At 42.7% G+C, this 17104-nt stretch overlaps 1 protein-coding gene across 14 annotated transcripts in view; it reads right to left on the reverse strand.

The window, feature by feature from the left end:
- Positions 1-205: 205 nt before the first annotated feature.
- Positions 206-17104, reverse strand: part of ZNF532 (zinc finger protein 532) — a 108618-nt gene continuing 91719 nt past the window's right edge. For 12 of the 14 annotated variants that reach the window (XM_072822042.1, XM_072822067.1, XM_072822048.1 and 9 more), the window contains 3 exons: positions 6547-6659; positions 4329-4476; positions 206-2812 (listed from right to left, as the gene is read on the reverse strand). In XM_072822042.1, the coding sequence (XP_072678143.1) occupies positions 2318-2812; positions 4329-4476; positions 6547-6659 (756 nt within the window). In that variant the 3' untranslated portion in view covers positions 206-2317. The remainder of the gene's footprint in view (positions 2813-4328; positions 4477-6546; positions 6660-17104) is intronic. The other 2 variants (XM_072821999.1, XM_072822080.1) reach the window with 2 other exon arrangements.

The raw sequence follows: 17104 nt of genomic DNA on the forward strand, positions 1-17104 counted from the left end.
CCAGGCTTCTGTGCTGTTTTTCTACTCTGGATTTCAATTTCGTCTTCATTTCGGATCTCAGGGCATTTTTTTTAAAACTTTCTTGGATGCTCAACTAGGCATTTATAGATGCTTACTTTACAGCTGCAAGCATTTCTGGGTATTGAAGAGTAGAGACTTCCACTTTCTTATAAGAGCCATAGTGCCACAAACAAAAATTCTAGTATCGTGTTTTGCACATACTTTTTATTTGTTGAATAAGTGAATATTTGTCAATATGTACATAAACACAGAGAGCGAGCACTAAGATTTAGAGCAAGAATATCTGGGTTCTAATATGCAAAGCCACTTACCAGCTGTGAGGGCTTAGGCAAAGAACGGAATCTGAGCTCAGCTTCCTCAAACTGTAAAACTAGATTATTAGGACCCGTGCAGCCCACCACACAGGTTTATTGCAAGGTTCAAATGCAGAAACACATGAAAAGTGCTATGAATACAACTTAGAGCAATACAAGTATAAATATAACAAGTAACAGCAATTGAATTTCAAGTGTAGGAATACTTAATCCCGCCCTGGCATTATACCCATGAGTTGATGGAGTCAACGAGGAAGTGACAAAAGAGCTGATTGCTAATGAGAACGAATATGCCACTCCTCTGAGGGGGAAGAAATCTACAATATCCTGTAGTCTGTCCCTGCAATTAATCACTTCCTAACCTTCATGAAGATGTCAGAGACCCACCATCAATAACTCTCTCACAGAAGCACAAGGGCCAATGTCCCACGTTTATTTACATATGAAATGTGTTTAATACAGTTATGATGGATGTAGTGCATAACACCTGACAGCAGCAAGACCTTTTGAGGAACCGAACGTTGACTACAGTATATCATGCAAGTATCTATATATACACAAACGCATTTCTTTTCTTTAAAAAAAAAAAGGTACAAAACATGTTTAGGGATAAATACAAGATATAAAATGCAAAAGAAAACACAGAAACAAAAACTGAAAAATAGAACTCTCCCAGAGAACTATAAACGGAAGGGACAGAGGAATACCCCTGCTGCACTTCGATGAAGCGGAACTGCTGATATTGTAAAGATGCCTATCGAAACGACCGAACTGAAGCCCAGTGGCTCCGGTGCGTAACCGCAAGGCCAATCGCGACACGCACTTCGCTGCATTGATAGGTCGGTGGTGGAAGTTGTACATCCCAACTCCAAGTACCAGAACATTTGGCAGTAGCACCCAGAACAGGAAATGCCAACTCTTTAGATAGCAAAGGGTTAAGTCGACTGTGATTTGTTTTTTTCCTGTCAAGAGCCAGAGAAATACTTGATATTTTTAGTTGTGTCTTTGTAATAGTTAATAAATTACATGACAAAAAACTCGACTATATAAATCTATTGGTCTAACTACATGTGTGTAACTTTTACAGTAGTCCAGCCCTTTTGTGACGTGACCTCCTTGTGCTCTTCCAGCCAGCCGTGCAAACCTAGATGCCCAGAGAACCGCCAGCCTCTGGTGCTCCCTTCCTTCTGCATTCTACAGTGGAATTAAGGAAATCCACGCTCCTACGGGAGTTCTGGCTCAAGTTTGGTTTTTTTTTGTTTGTTTTTGTTTTTTTAATCCGCCACTGGGGAAGAAGCTACCGGCAGGGCTGCTTTAGACACCGTGTGGCGTGGCCTGGAAGACGATGCCACACGCCAGAGTGCAGTTACACGCGAAAAGGTGCACTCGCTGACTCAGAGCAGGCACGTTGAGGGTAGTGCTAAGACACTTAAAAGTCTCTAGTGTTTTTGAGACCCACAATACCTACAATTTATGTAGTGAATTCTAAAAATTAAAAACACTAAAAAAGGCCTTATCTTAGCCTGTAATTAGTTAACCCATTCAAATCGGTAACATACAAAATGGTTTATTTGAATTCAGGAACTGCCCCTGTTACTAAGAACTCTGTGTCAAAGGAACAGTACAAAAAAAAGAAAAAAATTCTAACCCAAAATAAAAACCCAAAAGAACAAAAACAAGAACAAAAACAAAAAAGAAAACAATAAAACCTCAAAACATTTTCCACTAAATACTGATACAAACATGTAACAAAGAGTATAAAAAGTTATTCATTTAAATATATACAAACTCTTTTAAACTCAAATACTGTTTTAATACTTATCGAGGATATACACGACGAGGTGAGGAAGGTACACTCAAAGAGAATATATTGCAACAGCCTAGACAGTACTGTTAACTCTATTATACTGCAAACTTTTTGTAACAAAAATGTCTCTTTTATTCCAATGTGGACAGGGATTTTCCTTACGGAAGGGCTGTGGCTATTTCTCAGCTGAATTCACTCTTTTGGATTTAATGAAGGCCATGCCGTGTGTCCGCATGTGAGCATTTAAGGCAGCTTCAGTTTCGAACGTTTTTGCGCACACCTTGCACTTTCGGTCTGACACAGCGCCATCGGGCGACTCGTCCTCGTGGCTGGGCTTGTTCTCCTGCTGGTTCTCCTCCCCGGCCCCGTTCTGTTTGGACACGGGCTGCGGTTCCTTCAGCTTGTGCACGATGAACAGGTGCCTGGACAGGGAGACGTGGGACGTGTAGCAGAGGCCGCACTCCCGGCACTGGTAGGAGGAGCCGTCTGACTTGTGCTGAGGGATGTGTTCGTGGAACTGCAGCAGATTCTCGGTGGTGAAGCCGCACACGGCACATTTGTGGACCTTAAAAACATTTATCTTTAGCTTTTTCAGTGGTTGGGTAATGGCCCCTCTGGGAGGTCTGAACTCTAAAACTGGCTCTTCCAACTTCCGCTTGGGACTGGGAACCTTTGAGAAAAAACAAAGTGGATGACACGAGTGAAAATCGTTCTGCCCCACACGTTCTGACAAATGCCCCATTCTCCAGGCCCTCCGAGTTGCGAGGGCAACCAGTACTATGGGTTTCGGGATTCAGAGTTTCCTACAGCGGTGTGTCTGCACCCCCTCCCCAACCCCTGCTCCCCACAAGTCTAGCGCCTTTCATCCACTCCACACGGGGGACCCGAGCTCCTATGTTACCAGGCACCACCCCAGCCACTGGGCCCAACAAGTCCCTGCCTCCACGGAATGGGGGCTCCCGTAGAGCAGGACAGAAAACCACAAGCCAGGAGGTCGACAGTGTGTCAGACCCCAGGGAAACAAAGCAGGGCATGGGATGGGGATGGGAAGCAGGGGAGCAGGAGGGGTGGCCCAGTGACAGGGATACTTGAAGGCAAGGGTCCAGGCACGGGGAACTGAGGCAGGAGGTACAGAGAGGAGGCCAGGGGCAGGCTGAGAAAACATCAAGGCTTCGCCTTTTCTGTGACTGGCATAGAGGCCCTGGAGGCCCCAGCTGGTCTAGCACTCGAGCTTCCCTGCACACTCACCTTCCCTGCACGTTCACCTTCGCCTCACGGCTGACCCTCGGCCCATGCTTTTCTCCTTCCTTTCGGCTTTCTAAATCCCACCCACATTCAACCCCCTCACTTCCAGCTCCCCAAAAGTCCAAGCCAGAGGGCCATTCCCTGCTCAGTGGCCCGTCTTTTCTGCCGTGTGGACAAGGCACCACTCACATACACCGTTGACCTGAAGCTGCCCCTGCACGTAGATTCATTCCATCCCAACCTCCACCAACCCCATCACTTGAGGGGAGAAAAGATTACCACTGAATGCGACTCTTGTCTGACTTGTATTCTGATTAGGATTTACTCAATGATTAACTCCCTGAACGCACACACAGGCTGTTACCCAGGTACATTCCAGACGCAGCCCAGTGCCAAAGACAGCAGAACCTCCCTAATGTCTGCCGAACTGCTCCGTCCTCGAACAGCACTTTGGCACACACATGCCTGATGCACAGATTAGTATATATGCTGATTCAAGTTCACTATCCGCTGAACTAAGGACAATGCAGAGATGTGTGATTTTTTTCCTTTACTATTACAAAGTAAAACTAAAAACAAAACAAAACAAAAAAACCTCTTCCTTCTTACCAGGTACCTTTCACAACCGATAGATTGCCAACGAGAAGGAATCTAGCTCCCTACATTCCTCCTGGCTAAGAGACCGTGTATGTGAGTCCGCACAAAATTCTGTAGCTTCTATTCGTAAGTGGGTCCCTAAAGCTGTTGCTGGACAGATGCAGAAGGAACTTAATACCTTTTTGGAACAAGATGAAAGATCAGAATGGGTGTACAGGGAGATGACCTATCACTTTATACCTTCGTGCAGAGTCTTGGATTTAGAAAAATTTAAATGAAGACAATGAATGGAAAGAGCAAGTCAACACAACGTCACTGTAAAGAGAACATCTGCAATGTTTGACCTTGGTATCTTCTTTTATTTCTGTTTCCTCCTCATTGGTGGCTTCTGTCATTTCTTTCAAGTCAGGATCCTTAATACCGTGCATGAGTTGGATATGTTTCTCCAGCATCAACCGTTTCGTAAAGGTACGCCTGGAGTCTGGGCAGTGCCTGTGGAGCAAAGACAAGGAGGTAACCTGCCTGCTGGAACGTAACCCACGCTGAAGAGCATACTCACTGATGAAAGACCTCCACCAGCCAACAGTACGCTCCGTGGGGTCAAGGCCATCTGCATGAATACCAATGGTCCGAAACAAAAGAGCAAATTCGCTCTGAATCGCAGTTTCCAATTTGCGAGTAAAATTTTTGTACTTTTTGTAAAAAGGCATTCTGTTGCTCTTTGTGCCCTTATGGGACCAGCCTAATTCGGTTCAGATGGAGGATTTATTTTCTAGGTTTGGCTGAGGTATTACTTCATTTATAATTCTAGACGGCTTTAATTTTTAAATAGAGTATCAAATTTCAAAAGTTTTCTTTACAATGACTCAGTGTTCTCTCAGAGTTTATGTCTTAAGAGATATTTTAATATGAAAAAAGTCCCTCCCTGATTCCTTCATGTGGATGTTAATTACGCCTGCCCACTCTGCCGTAAGCCAGGGTGTCTGGCCTTGCCAAATTCCTCACCAAGGCACAAACACAGTAGCACAGGGCTCAGAATCATGTGTTCATTCAGGAGATTAAAATGTAGGAAAATGAACAGATATCCAAATAGGCCAATCTTTTAAGTTTTCACTTCACCTTGTGTGGGAAAAAAAACCCCAAACCTGTAGATCATGAATAGTTTTTCCTTTAGAAGATATGAATTCACCATTTTCTTAATGAAATGGACAAAAAAAAAAAAAAAAAAAAGTTAATGACCGTGGTGACTATGGATGCTGTAAGGTGGACATCAAGAATATCGCTGCAGTGAGAGGGAAAAACGCCTCTTGGTCATATGCAGAATCAAATGTGCTGCCTTCAAAAAGGCTTCTGGAGATTTTGTTAGTGTCTGGCCCCCCACCCTGATGATTTCGTGTTAGAGATCCGTTACCAGGGCAGCCTTGGGAGCCAGCACCAACACCAAAGAATAAAGGAAATTGGCCGGACAATCTGAGCATCTCGCTGCCTTACAGGGACTCCAAAGAGAGATACACAAGCCTATCCGAGGAAGGACAAAGCCAGGCCAGGGGCCAGAAAGCTCCCTTTCTACCTTCTTCTCAGCCAGGGCTTCCTTCTCATTCTCTGAACCTCTCAGTGCAGTCTCAAACATGTAGGCCTCGTTCACAGAACGTTCTCATCTCATCAAAATCACTTCGAGCTTCTGTTTCACTGAAGGAAAGTCTATGTCTCAGTTTTCCCGCCCGAGAAACTCTCCCTAGCTAACCCAGAACAGTGAAGCCCCCGCCACACTTACAGCCAACCTTCATGAGCATCCTGAGCCACACAGTACGCTGTGCCCTGCTTTGATCACACACTACACGCTGGCTACATGGCTTCTGTGTCTGTTAGTCCTCTCTTTTACAAGTGTCTCAAAGCAAGTAACCCTGTTCTATCAAGTCACTTGAGGCATGTTCTGGTTGAGTGGGTGATAAAGCTCTTTCACTAATGATATAATGAGTTCTGATTCTCATATACAAAGAAGTAGCTCATGACTGTCCAGAGTAGCACCACCAACTCGTCAGCGTACTAGTCCACTCAATTTCCTGAATTTGGTCTCTTAGCCAAAAGTGAGTGTTGAGGAAAGGCTGTCCTGCATTAGACAAATAGTCCAGCCTTGGACTAACTCCATGACCAGGCCCTACTAAGGTCTGCTCTGAACCAAGCAAAGAGCCAGTCAACCTGCCAACAAACCTGGCAACTCCCTGTGTGTTCAGAGACCAAGGAGTATCTCATTCAAATGTGTGCCTGCCAATCAATCACTTCTCCAAAATGCTCAGGTAAAGAAAATATATGCTTCTGGACAACAGGTAAGAACCCAGGAATGTACACAGGGTATGCAAGGGGCTTGTTCATTTTACTATTTTTAAGTGTTACAACCCCGCCAAGGAGCTGTATTGTCCAAACAACAGAATATAACTAAAAACTGAAATCTATAAACTGCAGCCAAGAAATGGAAAATTAATGGCAAAATATGAAAAACCTTAGAGAGATTCCAGCTTTTAGCCTTTCACTGTACTTCCCACAGTAGAAATTACAACTTACGAGCAGGTATAAACTTTCCTGATGCCTTTGTGCTTGATCCGATTGTGACGGCACAGGCTGTGTGAGGAGCTGAAAGATTTGTCACACTGGCGGCAAGGGTGTTTTTTCATTTGCTTTATTAGAAGAAAAGAGATAGAAAGTCACTTAAGAGAACAAAACCAGAATTGCTTTAAAAACTAAGAACATCTTCATAATAGTTTAAGTTATATAACCATATTGTTTAAGCAATACAAAGACAAAACTAAAATATGCTTCTTAAAATGCAATAAAAAGGAAGGACAGGGTTGGGGTAACCACAAAGGGTCTAATCTAGAGAATGGGAGGATCACTGTCCTAAGAGTAAAATTTTTACATTTTTTTCTCAAAACACTTATGGTTTTAATTCAACACAAACCCCCAGATATTTGAAAATACTAAATTTTCTTTGTAAAAGAGATAGAAACATTATTTTTAATCTTTCATACAGCAAACACTAGATGAAAACATAATTCTTCAATAAATACCAAATAAAACCATTACTTAGTTTGCAATATCCAGAAAGAATTTATCTAGTGTGCCATTTTAAATTAAATCACTAGCTGATTTTAGACATTTTGACTTTCCCCCCTGATGATTAATTATTCCTTACATAAGAGTAAAGTTTTCCAAAAGGCCTTTTGAAGAATACCATTTAGTTACTCAAGAACACAAAAGTCTGAAACCACTTTATGGAGGCTGCCGTTAGTATATGTATGCATGGGTGCTAGCGAACAGTGACAGAGTGAGAGAAATAAAAATAAACTTAAAAGTTTCCACTTTGGCTATGACATACTTATGTTAATTCAACAGATCCTCATGTGGAACCTTTGAAGTAAAATTAGTGGCTTCACCTTAAAACACATTCTTTGGGTACAATATGCACTGCAGCCTGGAATCAAACAATGTCACATCACAAGGAAATTAGATCAAGAAATAACCGTCAGCCTCGTGCATGGAATAAATTTTGGCTAAATCCTCCTTAAAAATAGGGGCTGAAGTAGAAACAAGTTCTCGTGTGAAAGAACATTACTATTTTTGGCATAAGAAGAGATAAGCAAGCAATTGTGCATAAAGTGATTAAAGAAATGATAAATATTTTTAAACAATGTTTTTATACTAATCACCTGATAAACATGCCCTTATTCAAACTGGTAAGCACAGCTATTTAAGTGATGGGAGTCTGGCTCTAGAGACCTACAAATGGGTTGGTGCCTTGTCTCTACAGCTCACGAATTGAACGGTGTGATCCTGGGGAAGTTTCTCCATAAACATCCACTCCTCAAACTGAGAGTTGGGGATCACTACAGTCCCTTCCTCAGAGGGCGTGGGGGAAGGAGGGATGGGCAGGGAATGAGAGAGTCAGCACAGTCCTCGGGACACAGAGAAATCCTCAAAAAATATTCTTTAGTGAATAATAATAAAGTTGTATATCCAGTTGTGTCTCAAGAGTGGAAAATACTGTCTTTTAAATAAAACACATGGCTGTTCAAGTATTCAAAAACCTAGACAGAGGCAAAGAAGGACGTTTCTTCTCTATACTCAAGGTGAAAGTCATACTATTGCTTTTATCATTTTCCTAAGCATATAATCTGGGATATTATGAGAATAATCTTGGGGGGCCGAGAGAGAGAAAACAAAGCAAATAACCAACTAATGCCTCTGAGCCACAATCTTTTCCCAAAGGTATTCCTTCATAAACATCTTGATCACATGACCTAGACAATCCCTAGTATCTTGGATTAACATTTATGTAGCCAGAGAATGAGTAAGAAGTTTCTCCAGAATAAAGATTTAAGAACAGTCAGTCATGAATAGTCCTATGTTTCAAAAAAAAGGTATTTAAGTATTAATATCTAATTCTTGAATTCTGTACCTATAAGATGGACAGTGTTATGATCACCTGAGAGAGTCAAAACACAAGACATTTTTCTAAAAGCAAGACAGTGATAGCAAATAACTATAAAACATGTAGAGAACTGCCATGTATCTTCCTAACCATACAACAGGGCAAGAGGCCTCAGAGGAATGCAGACCGGATTCTCCATTAAGATGAAGGGTTTGAAATTCCACTTCTTGTTATAGTGTCATTATATTAATATCAAACGAAACTTTAATAGAGAAATATCAGTAAAGAAATCCTCAGTAGGTAAAAAATTAAACGAAGAGCACCTTAGCTGAATCAATAATTAGTATTTTCAGAAAGAGTTGACAATGTGTGAGACACTCTTCTTCTCCAACGTCTTTATGAAAAAATGCAGAAATGAGCCATGCAATCCCCAAACAATGGAGCAGGGCTTCAAAATCACTGGTGACAAGAAAATCACAGGCTTAAACACCAGTCTCCGGATCAGACCTGCCGTTTTCCCATTACCTAAGAAAACAAATGACTTCCTTCTTTGTTAAATTTTAAATACTAACTTATTCAAAGGTGCTTTACCTAATTTATTTTCCTAACTTCTATCTTCAGTATTATAATAGTTTATAGTGCTGTTTTATGACACAGAAAGCAATTTTTTATCAACCAAACAAAATTGGGAAAAAAGAAACTATTGAAAAGGCATAAGGTCTGCTGTCATTCTGTTTTCAAGACTGCTAAGGTCATTTATTTCCTCCTGGCTCCAATGTGGTACAAGCTGATACAGCGGGAACTGGGGCCTCGAGTGGACTCCTTATAATTAGTCATATTCAATTATGAATTATTGTTTGTTTCTAAATAGAACTATCTAAGGAAATCGTGAACGGGGGACACCTCGGTGGCTCAGTGGTTGAGCGTCTGCCTTTGGCTCAGGTCATGATACTGGGGTCCTGGGATCTAGTCCCATATCACGCTCCCCATGGGGAGCCTGCTTCTCCCTCTGCCTGTGTCTCTGCCTCTGTGTCTCTCGTGGAATAATAAATAAAATCTTTTAAAAAGTTTTTTTTTTAATAAATTTAAAAAATAAAAATAAAATTTTAAAGTAAGAAAGAAAGAAGGAGTGAACAAATAAGCTAGCAGGGTCTGAAAGTTTTTGAAAACTTTATATTTTTTTTTTTAATTTTTTTTTTAAATTTATTTGTGATAGGCACACAGTGAGAGAGAGAGAGGCAGAGACACAGGCAGAGGGAGAAGCAGGCTCCATGCACCGGGAGCCCGACGTGGGACTCGATCCAGGGTCTCCAGGATCGCGCCCTGGGCCAAAGGCAGGCGCCAAACCGCTGCGCCACCCAGGGATCCCTGAAAACTTTAAATACCAAATAAAACAAACACTTGGGTACATTTCCTAAAATTTCTCCCTAATCTCTAGTTTTTGACTCTTTTACCTTCACATTCTTTAGGAAAGAAAGCATCAGCTCCTCTTAACAAACTCCTTTGCCCTAAGTGCCCTAGCCTTGGGCTCAAGGTCTGAGCTCTGGGATTTGCAATGCCTCTGAAGGCCATTCTTTCTGGAGGGCACTGGGTGAATGTGTCCTGAATTGCCATGGGCACATACACCAGACACGTCCCATTCTGATAACCAGCCCTTCTCCTGTCTTGGCTTGAAGCCTTCTTTCTGTTTCAGGCGATTCTGAAGAAGTAGAAGGAAAAAAGTCTCAACTTCAGACATCCATCTAGCCAGACATCCATTCTGGTCTTTTCCTGAGATTCCTGCCTTCATGAGGTTATCCGCCTCCCCCTGACATGCAAAGGGTTATCTGCCTCCCTCAACTACCATCATACATCCAGAACCACCCCCAGATTTAAGATGAAAGGGAGAATTATTCCCACGCTGACACACACCCTTCAGCTCTACCATAAACACTTTCTATGAAAAAGGAAAACCCAAGCCACCTGCATAAACTTCAACCTATCACAGCAGTAATCCCGCAGGATAGAACTCCTCTAAACTCTGGACCTTTCCACTTGGAAATCTACTCTACAGATACGCCCACACACGGTACAGTCCGTTCAAATCACATGATTCATATATATCACAGGTCATAAATCACTGCACTGTACAAAATCACGCAATAAAAATCACAGGGCTTCTGGCAAAAATGAAGTAGGGACATAACACTTGACACTTGTCCGTGTCACACTTAATAAAAACAGTGGCACGGTGTTATGCAGGGTACCTGTGTAAGTGGGCAAGGGAGGGTTGAGGCTTATTAAGATTTTGTGAAGTGGAGGAAGGAGGGTCACCTGAGATCAGAGCATGGAAGGGAAAGTGTAATACCAGGTGCGGACCAGTGTGACCCAATGGGAAGATGATGTCGTGGACGGCAATCTGAGGTGAGTGCACGCTGTGAGTTTTGTGTATTCCTACACAACTCCATTCCACGATTTTCTGTGCTCGCCTAGTGTTTCCCAGGGATGTAATCACACATGAGCAAACTCGGAATTCATGTTAGGCTCCAACTGTTCCCTGATAGATCAACTGCATGTGAACAAATCTGTTTTCAACACAGGCATGATAGCAGAACTGACTGTATATACGAGGTTATTTGGGGCAGCACTGCATATAATGGGAAAAGATGGGGGGAAATCTGGCTCCATCAAGGGAGAACTGGTAAAATAAATCATATGCACTCATACAACAACATTCTTGTCATGCAGCTGTGGAAAAGAATGGAAGATCTTGATGTACTGATATGAATAGAACATACACTATATGGAGAAGGAATCAGTGCAGATAATTATATTCATAAGCTGTGTTCTGCATGAGAAAGAAGTAAAATAAAGAACCTATATGCATATATGATGATACTTGCCTAGAGACATTTTAAGATACATAAGGAACTTAGCGATGATGGGTGGCAAGGGTAGGAATGAAGCTTTTCACCTTATTCCTTCATATGGTTTGCAAAGTCAAAAAATGTGAACATAGTCCAAATTAAAAAAAAAAAAAAAAAAAACCTTCTTCTGGTGCCTCAAAAATCAGGGACACAGAGGTATAATTTACAAAACGTACAATTCACTCTCTTTCATGTACAGTTCTATGAATTTTGGTAAAGTCATACAGTGGAGACAAAGAGCCGTTCCGTCTCCCCTAAAATTGCCGACATCCCTTTATAGCTCCTACATCCAGCTCTTGGCAAGCACTGATCTGTCTTCTCTATCCCCTTGTTCTGTCTCCTGCATTTGTCACATAAATGGAACCATGTGGTACAGCACGTAGCTTTCGGGATCTGGCTCCTTTCACGGGCCTGTACCTGCACCATTCATCCATTCATCCGCGCTGCTGAGCGCGTCGGCAACCCATCCCCTTTCACCGTGGAGCAGCATGCTGTGCTACGGATCTGCTCCGCTTCGTTTATCTGCTTCCCAGATGAAGGACATCTAGGTTGTTTCCAGCTTTTGGAAGCTAGGGATTAAAGCCCCTACAAACACACACGTACAATTGTGGCGTGAACATATGATCTTATTTCTCTCGGGTGAATACCCAGGAACGAGACTGTGGAGTCATATGTAAAATAAATAAACTGTCAACCTGTTTCCCAGAATGGCTGTACTTTGCGTTTCCGCCAGCAATGCAGGAGTGCTCCCGCTGCTCCTCCTCTGCCGATACCGCCATTTCACTGTGGCCATTCTACACGGTGCCTAGGAGTATTCCACTGTGCTTTTAATTTGCATTTCTCTGATGACTAACGGTATTAAGGTAAAAGATTTTCAGGAGACAAGACAAGACATCTACTCATATAGTGTACCTCTTCCTCCAAAGAAAAACCTGGAACTCTACAAGTTTCTAGTCTTTAATTTCTATTTCAGGAGGAATTTTAGTGCCCTGTAAATGTCTTGACAACAGAAGCCAGACATCACTAACCCTTATACCCCCGGCGTTCAGCTACAGAAAATACTCAGCAAATGTTTATTGTGTCAATGAATAAAGGAAAGAATCACTGAAAACACAATTATCTACTGGAAAAATATGGACAGGTTCTACAAAGTTAATGCTAGACTAGCAAATTTCGGGTAACGTGCTAAACACAGAGAAAGCACGGCTTGTTTCTGGAAGATGGGACAGACGTGAACGTGGTTAAGTACGGATAATCAGAGCCTGTGGACAAACGAAGCTACTGAGGACAGAGGCCAGACAGGAGCCAGACAGGAGGGGTACTTCAGACAGAAGGAAGAACAAGTCTTCCTGTGGGACTGGAAAGAAGGTGCCATCAATAGACAGGTGGAATGCTCATTATGGTCAGGGGGGCAGGTGGAGAAAGGACCAGGATATAGAAGGGAACTCCTGGCCGGCAGCTTCCATTTCAAAGTGAAGTACATGTGGTGCATCCAGGTAATACAGCCTTCATTTTCTCTTACTGTTTCCGATTATAAAAATAACTTACTATAAAATAAATGAGAAAACAGACTGCTTTGAATCTCAGCGATCGCAATAAGCACTGTCAAATTCCAGTTTCCTATTTCTCCTCTGAATCCATGTTCATGTGCACTTCTAAGAATGAGTCTGCGTTATACATCTTAGTTTGTAACCGGTTTTTTTTTTTTTAAGATTTTATTTATTTATTTGAGAGAGAGAGAGAGAGTACAAGCAGGGGGAGCAGCGGGCAGAGGGAGAAGCAACTTCCCGAAAAGCAGGGAGCCCAATGTGGGGCTCGATCCCAGGACCCTGGATCATGACCTGAGCTGCAGGCGGATGCTTAACCAACTGAGCCACCCAGGGATCCCAGGAGCATGACTTTAAATGCATCTATAATCAATCAATTCATGGAGTTCTGTCTATGGCCTAGACCGCTCCCCCACAAGTTGCAGACTTGAATCTAACCACTTAGTTAGCATCTCTACATAGGTCTCCATTTGGCTTCTTAAATTTAATGTATCCAAAATGCAATTCTTGATTCCTCTCCATCCCTAAACCTGCTTCTCTCCTACTTTCCCAGTTAGTAACTGGTAACTATTCTACTAAGTGCCCAGCCAAGGAATTTGGAGTGATACTTTGTGGAGTGATACACAGATTCCCTTTTCTCTCTCTTTTGTCACCCACATTCAGCCCATCCACAGATCTACCTTTGAGGTATATACCAGATCCAGTCATTTCTCATCACCTCTACTTTCCAAACCCATAGCACTTCTTCTGTCCCCTGGATTGTTACAGACAGCAACCACACTGGTTCTTCACTTCCACACTTGGCAGCCAGGCTGACCCATATAAAATACATTGATCATATTAGTCCTCTGCTCAAACCCACTGCTGTCTTCCCATCACTCTCGTAGATGATGGAGAGTCCTGGGATGGAGCCTCACCTCGGGCTCCCTGCTCAGCAAGGAGTCTGCTTCTCCCTCTCCCTCTGCTCCTTCCTCCTGCTCCTGCTCTCTCTCACTCTCTTGCTTGCTCTCTCAAATAAATAAGTAAATAAATACAATCTCTTAAAAAAGTAAATAAAAAGAAAGTCATGGACCTGTATAAGAAATTTTTGAGACTAAAGGGCACACCAACATTTACAGGCTGGGAAGAGGAGAAAGACAGAGAGGACCCATCAGTGAGGCAAGAGGAGAACCAAGAGGCCTAGCACAGAAAGCACTTCCACAAGGACCTGGCCTGCCACTGCTTCAGATCAAATGACTCCACTGAGAACGCCAAAACCCCTCTGCACAAGTCCCTGGACACGCAGAACTCGACGAGCAGCTTCTGTGGAGCAGCTACAGGAACACCTAAACAGGAGGGGAGGACGTGGGGAGCACAGGGACACAAAGTGATCTCAGGGACGTTCGCTGTAGAGGGAAGCATAGGGAAGCAGAGGAAAGGTGGCAGTAGGCGAGTGGGTGAGGAAGGCTGTTCAGTCAGAAGAGGTACCATGGCGAAACTGAGGATTTTGAGAACGATCCAGGAAAAGCTGGAGATGCAGAGGAGAGTGGACGAGCAGGGTTGTGAGGTCCCCCAGTGGCCCAAGAAGGGGGCTGGTTGCAGTGCAGAGGGGTGGGCCTCACGGGGACACAGAGCCACCCTGGTGACAGGTCAGGGAGGAGTACGCACGTGCAGATACAAGGGGCTTCTCATCACCTGTCTCTCCTCAGGTGTGAGGCAAAATCCAAACTTCTTGGCTTTCAAGACTGTCCGCAATCTAATCCTCAGTCCACCATTGACTACATCTCTTAGGACTTCATAAATGGTACATTCAAAGTCACTCAAATTCACATCTTCTGAAGACCAATGACGCATTCCTCCCTTGCCCTTCAGAGACCGCCTTCCCTCTCCCTCGAGAAGCATTCGAACCCTTTGGCCCCTTTGGCCGGCTCACCTCTCAGCCCCTGGTGGCCTTCCTCACCTCTCTGGCCACAAGCCTCTCCTTCCCTCGCCCGTACCCCAACACAGTTACCAGAGGAAACCACTGGAAAACACATATCAATGTTTCGCTTCCTGCCTAAAACTCATCTCCTGTTCTCTGTACCTTCCAGGGCTCAAGTCTTTGGACTTGCCTGCCTGGCCAATCCTAACCTCCCTCCGCACCTTCCAGAACCTCACACTCCAGAACTACTTGTTGGCAGTCACTTGGAATGTCACGCTGGTTTGTACCGCACGTACTCCGTTTGCTGCTCATACACTGGCTCTTCTTCCTGTGTGTCTTCCAGTTACCTACTTAGGTAGCATTTCTTCTGGGACGCCTTCCCTGGCATCTCCCAAACCCTGCCAATTCCCCAGGAAACAGGGATGCTCAAATCCCTGCGTCCTTGTACCTCAGACATGACTCTAATTCTTCTCTTCCATGTATCTGCACAACTTTAATTTTTAATTTCACTCTGTCCTCCTTTGACTTCTTTTAAGCCTGGACTGTATTTTATCACTCGCTCCATTCACAGAACCTCAGCAAGTATTGAGCAGAAATCTGAACTGGAAGCACCCATTGCTTAGTTTTAATTACATACTGCGTTGTGATTCCTCTAAGCCTCATATTAGTTGCAGCTTTTAAAATATTTATGTTTTCTTTTTCTACCCAATTGTAAGCATCTGCAGGGCAAGAATTATATCATTTGTTCTCTGCCATAACAAATGCTGTGCAACTTGGTAAATATTTATAGAATTTTTTTTTTAAAAAAGGTACACAGAGAATAAACATGATTAAAAGTTAAACATGCCCAAAGTACAGATGAATGGCCCATTCTAAACAGTTTCAAAATTGTGCATTATTCTGTAATATGCAAGTGCCCAGACAAACCAAAGACCGAACAAGAGAAATAAACAGTACAGATTAATTTGAACAGGTTACAAAAATCTAGTCTATGTTGCCTGTAAAATAAATTAGCTTTTCTACAGAATAGAAATGTACTGAGGTTACATATAAATTACAACCCAATAAAGTCGCTTTTAAAAAAGAAGAAATTCACTGAAGAAATATGTAATATCCTTAGCATATGTATTAAATGAATAAAGGTATAATTTTCACTCTGAGAGGTCCTGAAACTTTTCACCAGGGTATATAAAATATAACGCTTCATAAGGATTTCGGGTCTTCATCTATTCATCTGAGATCGGGGTATTGTCAGTATGTGCCCACAAAATTGGGCACTCTCATTCTGTTTGCACAAATTACACCTATAGTTATAGAGGGTAACGTAAGAAACAAACCCACCTACCCAAGCCACCCACATCTCCTAGAAAATGGTCTTTTACACGGACAGGTAGCCTTCCCCTAAGTATGGAATACTGTGAGTCATAAATGCTAAAGTCTTTTCTGAGAATTTAATATCTAGGACACAAGCGAGATCTGGTCTCACTACATCCAAGAATACACAAATAAATTGGTAGTCAGCTGAGCACAGCATAGGAAACTCAGACTGCGTATGTCTGAAAGCATTTTAAAAAAAAACCCAACAAGCTCTGAGTACTAAACCATCCAAGTTTCTACAAATTGGAACAGAGTGGTTTTGGGGAAATATTTAAACACAGAGTATAAATTTAGACCAGAGGTTGGCAGACGTTTTCTGTAAAGGGCCAGACAGTAAATATTTTAAGCTTTGCAGGCCATAAAGTCTGTTGCAACTACTCAACTATGCCTTGCAGTTCAAAAGCAGCCACAACGATACATAAATGAGTGGGTGTGACTGTGTTTCAATAAATTGTTTACAAAAATGGGTGGCCAGCCTGTGAACCATAGTTTGAGAGCCCTGACTTAGATCACTGTCTCACACTCTTCTAAAAACCAGAGCCAAGTCTCAGTAAGTCAGAACCAAATCTATTTAACAGAGTAGGTAATCAATCTAGGAAAAAAACAAGTCATAGCTATGAAGTAAGGAGAAGGGTTTGTTTTTCTGAGGACAGACTCAGAATATGTCCTGAGTACCACCAGGATCACGGTGCTGTGTCTAGATCGCTGAGGTAACAGCCTTGAAAATATGTTCCTAAGGACAAGTATGTGCTAGTTGCTATGCTTGCTTAAAACAACAACAAACAAGGGGCACCTGGGTGGCTCAGTCATTTAAACCTGAGACTCATGCTCAGGTCATGATCTCAGGGTCGAGAGATGAAGCCTTGCTTCAGGCTTGCACTAGGCATGGAGCCTGATTAAGATCTTCAATAAATAAATAAATAAATAAAGTAAGTAAGTAAGTAAGTAAGCCTTTACTTAATAA

The sequence above is a fragment of the Canis lupus genome, chromosome 1, assembly GCF_048164855.1.
Source record: "Canis lupus baileyi chromosome 1, mCanLup2.hap1, whole genome shotgun sequence".
NCBI lineage: Eukaryota > Metazoa > Chordata > Mammalia > Carnivora > Canidae > Canis > Canis lupus.